The following is an 11,342-nucleotide window of genomic DNA, read 5'->3' as shown; positions in this document are numbered from 1 at the left end:
TGATTAATGGTCTTGTTCATGATCAAGATATGTACTATGTTTGTTTGCTATGACTGCATCGGTTGTTTTAGTCGATTTGCCTATACTCACGCATATAGCATGTTTTCATGAATTTGTCAACATATAGATGGTTTTATAGATTCTTTGGCTTTAGTTTATTATCATTATCATCGCTGCATCGATCCGATCGAACCTCACTGTTGATGATAATAGATTAGACTCAAAATTGTTTGTAGAATCATTTATATTAGATAGTCGATTTGTTCGCATGTTATATTCTTTTCATCAAACTTATCAACTCGACGCTTTATATTGATCATGTTCCATTTAGCCGATGATGCTTTCTGATGTTCCATGAGCATCGGTTATTTTGATTCATATCATTATCATTTAATATTAACCGATAATTCTTGATTGAAAGATCTTCGTTTCATGGATACGTTGGATATCGACTATTTAGTCGATAGCTTCATTGAATTGGCTATTTAGTTGTACATTTGGAACTTTTTGGTACAACATCGACATGTTCCACCTATCCCGGACATATTCAGATGCCGTTACATTTTGCCGAACCAAACAGCTTGTGAGTTCTGTTTGCCCCCCTACCGTGACCCTTTCCTGGCATCGGGATCTAAGCAGTGATGAGCTGCTGCTTTGTCTGCTCACTTGTCCAACCGTGCTGCGCTGTTCTAGCTTACAGTAAAGCATAACGGAGGTGGAAACTGGAAAGGGACGCGATGGAGCCATACGCCCTGCAAAGACGACGTATATATCTCTTCCTTTTTCCGAAAGATGGACGGCAGATTTTCTAGGAGTAGTTCGGCTTTCTTGATCGCCTAACAAAATGCATAGCAGCTAAGCCTGGGCAAAATACCCGATACCCATTACCCGTACCCGAATTATCCGAACCCGAACCCGAGGTACCCGATCCCAAATTCGGATAGCGATTTTGATTACCCGAAATTAGTTTAGGTAATTCGGGTGATATCCCCCGGTACCCAAACTACCCAAAGATTTGTTTTTGTTTTTGTCTTTGTATTTATCATGTGTTGTTAGCTGAACCATTTAACTTATCACTTTATTAGAATATAATTCTCTCTATTTGAATGAGTGACTGTAATATATTATTCTCTACAAATTGCTATTGAAATTCTATACAAATTGCTGCTGAAATTATGTATAGATCGCTACTGAAATTTAGTGTAGTTTGTTGTTTTCTGTAAATTTGGGTATATCGGGTAATACCCGAACCCGAACCCGAATTATCGGGTACCCGAATTTGCGGGTAGTGTTTTTTCGGGGGTAATATCGGGTAGTAATTTTCATTATCCGAATTTTGAATTACCCGACCCGAAAAAATCAGGTAACCCGAACACCCAGGCTTGATAGCAGCAGGATATCTTTTTTTGCCCCCCCCCCCCCCCCCCCCCCCCCCCCGATGAAAGAACCGGCGGGCCGGGCGTGTGTGAAGTGTGAACGTTGATATGCCCGTGCTCCGGCCCGGAGCGCCACTCCTGGGCCTCAGGCGGAGGAACGAGACCGGCCGGGGAAAGACGAAAAGGGACGTGATGGACGCCACGCCAGTGCACACGACGCGCGCCGCGCGAAACGGCGATCACAACTTTTTGGCAAAGCCGGGGAGATGTCGCGGGGATACACCTCTCTACCTTTTCTCTATCTCTCTCCGGCTGGCGGCTGGCGGCTGGCCTGCGCTTGCGTAGCGTGGTGGTGCGTGGCCGCATGATTGCGTCCGTGCAGCCCCCACGCCGGAACGGTGAGCGCGCCAGTTCTTTGCTGCCGCCTGCAGGGACCGGGATGTATCTGCCTGTCTGCCTGCGCGCCCGAGCCGCGAGGGAGAGCGCCAGGGCCAGGGCCAGGTCCCTGGTCCTTGCCACTGCGAGCCATCAGCGGCGCGTTTGCCCCGTGAACGGACAGCGGCCTCCTTGTACGATCCCATGATTGTTGCTGTAGAATTCTGGTAGTGCACAGCAGCCGCCGCGCGTCCCCGTCAGTCAGGCTCCAGGAAATCTCGTCCTGCTCCCGCTGCCAGCGCGCCAGGGGCCAGGGCGGTGCACTGTACTCGCCGGGCACACGACGGAGCTTATTACCAGTCACCACGCACGCTTCCTCGCGAGCAGGACAGGGACAGTGATGCCTAGCGAGGCGGCCAGCGCGCTGGCGTGCTGCGTGCAAAAGCGGCGCGCGGTCGAAACGGCGTGCTCCGAGTCCAACTGCCCGTCTCGATCCATCTTGATTCCTGCGTGGGGTACGGTATGGTTCGTGCAGTGGTTGGCGCGCCGTTTTCACCGCCCGAGCACGCTGGATCTGGATGGCACGCTTTTCCGGGCATCTGATTCTGGCCCGTTCAGTTGAAAAAAAAAAATTTGTATAGTAATTGTCACATCGAACCTTACGGCACATGCATGGAGTACTAAATATAGATAAAAAAAAACTAATTACACAGTTGGTCGAGAAATCGCGAGACGAAACTTTTGAACCTAATTAGTCTATAATTAGACACTAATTACCAAATACAAACGAAATGCTACAGTGAGCCAAAATCCAAAATTTTTTTTGATCTAAACGCACCCTCTGGCGTATTCACTAGGCAGCAGAGGTAGTAGGCATGAGACAAATTGTCGAAGAGAAGTTTGCAGTCAAACGAGGCACGCAAAAAGACAGAGCATTTGCTCTCGTAATAATACTAGGCAAACGTGAAGGATTCAGCACACTCGGTCAGCGACAGTTGGATGATCCGCGAGGAAGCCCATCGCATACCGGGGAAATTCCAGTGATTTGGAGATGAATCGGCGTATTTGGGACAAGAATATAAGCATCGACGAACAAAGAACCGGATGGATGGATGCATCAGTTCAACGGGACCAAGAATCGAAAGAACAAAATCAGCTTGGCTAGGCAGCCCCGTTCTGATGGAAACACATATGTACACCATCCGCCTCCGCCGCCGGCCGGCGGTCAGGGGCCTCCCTCTGCATCCCCCCCCCCCCCCCCCCCCCCCCCCCCCCCTAACGACTAGTGCCTGCCTACCACCTGACGAAGCCCTTCTTCCCCGCGGCGGCCAGGGCCGCGGCCTGCTCGAACCGCGCGGCGGGGCAGGGGATGGTGATGACGCCGGGGTGCTGGAACCCGAACTCCTCCTCGGCCTCCCTGAGCAGCTCGCCGAACATGGGGTGGTTGAAGTACACCACAGGGACCACGTACCGCAGCCACTGCGACGCCTCCCCGCCGCCGCCGACGTACACGGTCACCTGCCCCTTGGGCGTGGTCACCGTCTGCTCGCCTCCGCAGCCGTCGCCCAACATCCGGTGCCCGCCGGCCCTCCACCCGAGGACCCTCAGACGCCGCGCCAGCGACCGGCCCCACCGCAGCACCGGCGCGAGCTTCCTCTCGGCGCGCTCGGGCGTGCCGTCGCCGGGCTGCTGCTGCAGCCGGCGGTAGCCTCCCCGGCGCCGGCGCCGGCCGCAGAGCGCCCACCGCCACAGGCCGAGCAGTTTCCGGCCGAGACGGACCCCGCCGTGGCGGGACCTCCTTAGCATGGCGAGGAGGATTGGAAGAGACAGCGGAAAGATCTCTCCTTTGCTGAGCGAGTTCTTCCCCTCCCTAAGCAGACCAGACGCAGGAGGGCGTTAATGGTGTGGTGCGGAGTTGCAACGGAAGCGCGCAGGAGACGAGACGAGACGAGACGAGACGTCGTGAGGGTGAGGCCTGCCGCCTGAGTGGAAGGAGTGTGAACCCGGAGGGGACCCGTGCTGTTTTATATAGCGCCGGGGCACACCGCACACGCGCGAGTGGAAAATTGGACCCGTGCTGTTTTGCTACGTCCTTGGGGTGGGGGGCTCGGTTTGGCCTGGCTCTGCTTGCCCACTGGCAGCAGACTGGCTTGATATCGCAGGCTCGGATTTGGCTGGCGTGCCTCGGACGGTGCGTGGTCCATGATCCCTTCGGCTCCGGAGAGATGCCGCCCGACCTGAAATTCTTTATTTCATTGATCTCGGACATTGCACCCTCCTATGGATCAGAAGCCAAACAAAGGTAGAGTATGGTTAACTCTCCTAGGTTGCTTTGTTGGGTTATTTCCCCTTCCAAACAACTTTGTTTCGTGGTCACTCCAAAGGTGTGGTTAACGCGGAAGGAACGCGACTCATCCACTGATAGTGCTAGTTTACTACTCGATTTTTTTTGTTTTACCAATGTAGTAGTACGGTGGCGACGTTATCGAAGAAGTTACTTACTCTTCTGGGCCTGGTTAGATTGAAAATTTTTGCAATCTTGACACTGTAGCACGTTTCGTTTGTATTTGACAAACTTTGTCCGATCATGGACTAACTAGGCTCAAAAGATTCGTCTCGTGATTTACAACCAAACTGTGCAATTAGTTATTTTTTTTTACCTACATTTAATGCTCCATGCATGCGTCCAAAAATTGATGTGATGGAGAAAGAGTAAAAAAACTTAGAATTTTGAGGCAATCTAAACTAGGCCCTGTTATAGGCCATGCCGCCCGTTGAATAGTGGAGATTGTTTAGTACTAATAGCATTTTCTTTTAATTTGGTGTGACCGGGGATTATTTAGTACTATCAATCGAGCTCTTAAAGTGGAGATACTAAACAAGAGTTTGTCTAGCCAACAACCATATGTTTCAATAAAAAGTAGCACATGGTTATTTGCTAGTTACAAAACACATAATTTGTAATAGAGGAAAAACTATGTGTTTTAGCACAAGCTAGCACATAGTTGTTGGTTGCTTGCTTAACACATGATTTTCAAGAGAAAAAAAAACCATGTGTTTTAGCACAAGGTAGCACACGTTTTTAAAGAAGACCCACTTAGAGAAAATCTGTTATAATTTATGTGCAACCAAAGTTGGCCCATTAGCTAAAATAACAAAATGACTCATTTGACAGCAGCAGTCCATAAGAGAAGCCCAAAACCATGAATACATAAGAATATAACTAAAATTACAAATTGACCTATTTAACAGTAGCAGTCCATAACAAAAGCCCAAAACCATAAATACATAGGAATATAAAAACTTGGAAGAGAAGCCAACCAGAAACAGATCTTCATGGGGGAAGCCTCTGCTCTGCTCACGTAGGGCAGGGGAAAGGGGGAGAGATCAGATTGCAAAGAAGAACAGAAAATTTCAAGAAGAAGAACTAGAAGACTGACCCATACTTCATCAGCAAAGGTTAGTATCCCAATCTTTCAATCTACTTCCTGAAAAAGCAACAAAAAACAACTCAGATCAAAGACTAGGAGAATGTAGATCCATGAAAAACTAGTGCTGAATCTCTGTTTGTGAGGCATGAAACGAGACGACGACATGAGTGAGACAGAGACCTCTCTTCGATTTCCTATATCCGGACCTTTTTTTAGAGTCTGTATCCTGACTGACTAGTGCTGAATCAGATGACCATGCATGCATTATCCATTAGCACTGCAATTAGTGGCAGCCAGGCACATCAACAAGCCACTCTAAATTCTGTCCCTATTCATCAAAGAACTACTAGCTAGCTAGCTCTAGTTGCATAAGAGATGGAAAATTGCAACTAAGGTACTGGTGCACACCTGAAAACTGAACAAGCAACTCCTTAGGAAAATCGAAGATGCAGAGCAGTAGCTTCTAGAACTCAGGGCCAAACTGAAAACAGCAGCCAAGCTGCTGCTGGGACTGTTGTGATGTTCCTGCACAAGACAAGCATAGCCACACCACTCAGCAATCCTCAACTAAAATTACAAATATATCTCTTATGCATTTACTATATTACTATTGTAATTAAATTATAGAGCAAAAATAAGAAAATTACACATTTAACATAGTGCAACTTGTACTTGCTGCTAATGCAATTATAATGTACATGTATACAATTTAAAGATCCGGCTCATGCAACTTGTACACGCAAAGCAGAGCAAAGGGGCAGAGATTAGATCGAAGAGGAACCACAAACCTCAACAGCCAAGGTTAGTACACCAATCATTTGAATCCAACATCAGTGAAGTCAGCTGTTTGCTTTTTTATGAAGCAGAATAGTATGTATGTCACAACAAGTAGATGTGATGATTATCCAACATTAGTGAAGTCACAAGAAGCAATTAAGGACATGCAGTCAGCTCTTTACCAAATATTTGCAGGCACAAATTGTTCCAGTGACCTTTCAAATACCTATAGATACAAAAAGATGAGCAAAATCATTACTTAAAATAAAAAAATGCCAACATAAGAAGGTTGTTTTTTGACTAAAATATATTTCAATGCAAGGAGGCTACACTGAACTTATGATGGAACAGATCAGGAACTCTTAGGAAGATAATCAGATTGACTGGAATACGCAGGTAAAATTTATAATACTAGTACACAAAAAATACAATTCAGACATATGTAAATTACACACATATGTGTAATGTAATATCAGCATAACAGTACTTTAATTTCAATGCTTCATTATAAACTGTGCAGCAAGATGAAGAGATGCAAGGATCATTAACAAAGATGATACTTGGAAATGACAGGAATGAGGTAAAACTATATTATATATGCTTGTCAAACTAGTTGTGTTATATTATAAATGGTAACCATTCTCATTATCAAACAAATAAAATAGAATATGAGCTTTGAAGATCTGGATGGAATCTTTAGACCACAAAGGGACTGGTTAATATCAGAGTCAAGGCTGTCATATGAGGTAGATATAGATAGTTGAGCCAATATGATTACATTTATAAGCAATACAAATATGTACTGGCATCAAAGTAAAACTTATCTTTGCAAAAAACAGGATGGAGAAATGGCAATCGTCGTTGATGATGATGGAGCAACGACAAGCATAGCTGATGATGATAGATCTGAAATTCAATAATACCATTGGCAAACTGATGTATTCAATAACATGGACATTGATGAGGTACATAAAAATGATCTCTTCAACTATTTCAGTCCACACTAAAAAAAATATTTGTATTATAAATGACATTACTCAGAAACTAAGACTGTTGCTAATATATTTATAGGTGCAGCATGAAAATCAAGATGACCAACCAATAATGGGAGAAAATGACTTGAGGATCATAGCAGTAGAACCAACAAGTTCAGATATTACATCAACAGTAACAGATGATAATGAACATGTAAATGGTAGTCAAGAACTAACGGAGGAAGAGATTGAAGAATTCATAAAAAATGAGTAGGTTGCAGCATCTGAAGGCAACAATGCACCAATCAACAGCAAGTACACCCCACAACTATCGATGGAATTTAAGAGTAGGGCTGATGCTCACCATTTCTTCAACTTCTATGTGTTCCTAGCCAGATTTCAAGTTATCATAACACATACGACAAGAACTCAAAGTAAGAAGAGAAATAATGAGGTAGTCAAAGTGACAATGAGATGCACTCATCAAGGAAAAGAAAAGAAACCAAAGTGTTTAGAGCAAGAAGAAGCTAAAGTAGATAACGATGTTGGAAAGAAACCGATAAGGAGAAGGAAAACAAATGTTCAGCAGAAGTCAGATTGTCCATGTGTTATGATGGTGAAAGAAGGAGGTGTATGGAAGGTTAAAACTCTTGATTTGGAGCATAATCATGAGCTATACCCTGGAGACAGGGATCAGCTATTTTTTGGTCACAAGTATATGACAGAAGTAGAAAAAGAACTTATCAAGACTCTGAACGATAACAATATCCCGACTAGGAAGATGGTTTCTATTCTATCATATCTTAGAGGGGGGCTTACAGCTCTACTGATGAAAAAGAAAGATAACAGCAACTACAAGACAAGGCTAAACAGAGAAGTTAAAGGATCAGATATGACACAAGTACTGGATTATTTCAGAACAAAACAAACTGAGGATCCGTCTTTCTTTTACAAGTTTGATTTAGATGAGGACAAGAGAGTGAGAAGCTTGTTCTGGACAGACTGTTCTTCTATGAAATATTATGCAAATTATGGAAAATGTGTAAGTTTTGACACGACATATATGATCAACCGATATAGTCTCTACAACAAAACATGGTCTAGCTACTGATTGTCCTTTACTGGTGGCACTCCACAAAAGGAACCTCAAAACAGAGCTCTTCAAGGTTACACTTCCTAGTAAGGAACCCATGCTACATAGGTGATCAGGGAGTCCATAAGCATCTTAGACAAAACCAGCAACATGATTTTATAGACCTTTGCTACATAGGTGATCCAACAAGAGATGTCATGGCACAAACCACATGAACAAAAGCAAAGATGCCATACTGCTGCAGACAGAAGCAACATGTGAACTCACCAACATGCCCTCATCTCCAATTCCTGCTAGAGTTAGCACCAGGCCTACAATATACCATAATACAAAAGGCTATGTCATGAACTCATGATGGTGTAATATAATTACATCAAGCAAACCTAACTAATTGTGTTAGATGGTAAAGAAGAAGGTTTTAGAAACAATACCTAGAAGGCCGCCTGCAGTTTCTTGAGTGCAATACCACACAAAAGAGACAACAACAATAATTTAACACAAATCACAATAATTTGATTTCAAGAAGAGTTAGCACAAATCACAACAAAACACAATTTTTTTTGCTAGATGTGTTAACACAAATAAGAGGTGTGGGCAGGCACAAATCAGAATAAACAGATTTTAAGATGTGTTAGCACAAATCACAAGAGACAATTTTTTTCTATGAAAGGACAAGTACAAATAAGAGGCGTGTGTTAACACAAATCACAAATAATAGATTTCAATATGTGTTAGCACAAATCACATGAGACAATTTTTTTCTATGAAAGGACAATGACAAATAAGAGGTTTGTGTTGACACAAATCACAATTAATAAAGTTCAAGATATGTTAGCACAAATCACAAAACATAATTTTTTCAATGAAAGGACAAGGACAAATAAGAGGTGTATGTTGGCACAAATCATAACTAACATAGTTCAAGATGTGTTAGCAGAAAACACAAGAAACAATTTTTTCTATGAAAGAACAAGGAAAAAAGCTTGGTGTGGGTAGGCAAAAGAAAAATAAACAGAGATCATTGCTCTTAGAGATGGAAACAAAATCTACTATAGCATGGCATCTCCACTTTAGAGAGAACTAGAGAGGCATCAAATTAGAACAATCAAAAGGCAAATGAATAGTGCTACATAGGCTTCCACTTTGTGAACTCAGATTCAACAAGGAAATCATGTAACACTAAATAACTATTATCGAACCAGCAATAGTTAAAAAGATTGGTTTAACGACATCCCTTACAGGTTCCAAGTGTTCCTAAGGCAGGCAGGCACCAGGTGCTACAACAAAGCCACCCAACATAGTTGTGGCATGCTGGCATTACAGCCACCCAAGCATAACTACAGTAGCGATGCTTAAAACACTAACATTTAACATCCTACTACCAGGTTAAGACTTCCTGATGCAAGGTAGGCACCAAGTGCCGCAACAAGTTCATGGAGTGTTTACCACCACCCAACACAACTACCAGGGTTTAGACCTAACCATCCACCAAAAAATAAAACCACGACACATTCCACTGCTCAACAGAAGAACATCGAGATACTGACTTTCTCATGCAGATGGAACAGCTCCTAGATGGGGACGCTGCCCGCCAAAGTGTGCCCACCATGGCTGGAGGATGTCTCCGACATCTCATCAAACTTTATAAAACTAGCCAACCTGAGCAGCAGCGAGATGTGCAAAGTAGATGCAAGCAACTGCAGGCCAAAAATGAGGGCATGATGCCTTTTCATGTCTAGGAATCTCCATAGCCACACAAGTAAATAAAGGAGTTGAGACACCAATCGAAGAAAGAAGCACGTGAAGTAACAAAGGTGTTGAGAAACATCAATTTGGATTGCATGACAACTTACTAATCCCAAATTGTCATTACTCACTATATAGCATGAGTGCAGAGACAAACAAATAAAGTTGTAAAAAAAATCATAATGCTAGTAGTTTGATTGTCTTGCAGTACCCTCTAAACTTGAGACTAGCACAGACAACATCATTACATCAGGTCATCCCATTCCTACCAACTCCTACAAGCCACAAAAGATTATATAATTGCTTGTGAAAAGTTAAGATGTATTCCCACAAGCCACAAAAGATTATAGTAAGCTTATTACTAAATGAAAGAAACATCTTAGCAGCAGGTGGAAATAGCTAAGATGTATTCTAGAAATCCTATATGTGTACGCCATCAGAGTGGCTTTCATCTAGAAAAAAGATTCTAGAGGAGGGAGTAGAGTTCTAATGGCTTATATGATCTGTCCCTTTTACTACAACCATAATTCACAGCTGTTCTTAGTTCTCTCTAACAGATATCTAAATTATAAGATGTTGTGGCATTTCTAGATTAAAATTAGGCTATGACAGGTGAGGCATGCACTACTCTATACAACATGCTCACAAAAAGCAATTAGGTTGGTGCAGTGTCATACTACCTTCATTGCTTTCAGTCAACTTTCTTCCATGGTCTTGAACCTTTTAAATGGTACAGTAAGAATGTCATCTTTCTACAAAAGAAAAACACACAGCAACTACCCATAAGCTACAAATCTTATGCGCTTACAAATTTTAATCAATGACTGTCGTTGCTTTGGATAGCAATGGCATCCTCGAGCTACAGGATCTTGGACTCTAGTGTTGTGACTCGCTCAAGGACCTTCAGAGTACTCACAAAATGCACAAATCTGCATAGAGTTGACACAAGAATGACCCAAAAGGCATTAGGCAATGCCTAAAGTAACTGTACTACAATAGTATAGATATGTAAACGCCAACCTCTCCAAACCGCCTCTCGTAAACCATGGCACATTGAACCCTCCCTTGGCAATTTGATCCTGGGTGACCTTCAGGTGAGCCGGGAATGGTTTCAACAAACCAAATGCAGACTTCTCCTTTCGGCCATTCGCTATCAGAACCAAATCAAACCTGAAAAGCAAAAAGAGTACCAGGACAAATTGAGAAAGCACCATGAGAGTATGCAAGACCCTTAAGCCTGATAGGGAATTTGACATCAAAAGACCCAACAATGTTCTAAACCTTGAAGTCCTGAAGCGCAGAAATAACAAAAGTTCAATGACATTTATCCCAGAATTGAAGCACACAAGTTTTAAGAATGGAATACATACATACCTTGAATTTTGCTAGTAAACCAAGCTTCTGGATGATGCAAGCATATTGTAAACACCAAAATAGTTATTATGCAGACACCCCTCAGCAGATTTAAGAATATTTAAATGAAGAGAAAAGAACACAAAATTACCTACCTAGCTGCAAGTTTACATTGTTGTTCACTTTTTGCTCCAGTACAGACCTAATAATTCATAGC

At 43.1% G+C, this 11,342-nt stretch overlaps 1 protein-coding gene across 1 annotated transcript; it reads right to left on the bottom strand.

Annotated features, from left to right (window-relative positions):
• Positions 1-3,032: 3,032 nt before the first annotated feature.
• On the bottom strand, positions 3,033-3,757 carry LOC136493685 (auxin-responsive protein SAUR36-like). Its single transcript, XM_066489800.1, has one exon. The coding sequence runs from the start codon at positions 3,555-3,557 to the stop codon at positions 3,045-3,047; it is 513 nt and encodes a 170-aa protein (XP_066345897.1). The 5' UTR covers positions 3,558-3,757; the 3' UTR covers positions 3,033-3,044.
• Positions 3,758-11,342: the final 7,585 nt, after the last annotated feature.

This window comes from Miscanthus floridulus, chromosome 11 (assembly GCF_019320115.1).
Source record: "Miscanthus floridulus cultivar M001 chromosome 11, ASM1932011v1, whole genome shotgun sequence".
Lineage (NCBI taxonomy): Eukaryota > Viridiplantae > Streptophyta > Magnoliopsida > Poales > Poaceae > Miscanthus > Miscanthus floridulus.
Note: the sequence above shows the minus strand (reverse complement) of the source record. Positions and strands in the feature narration are given on the sequence as shown.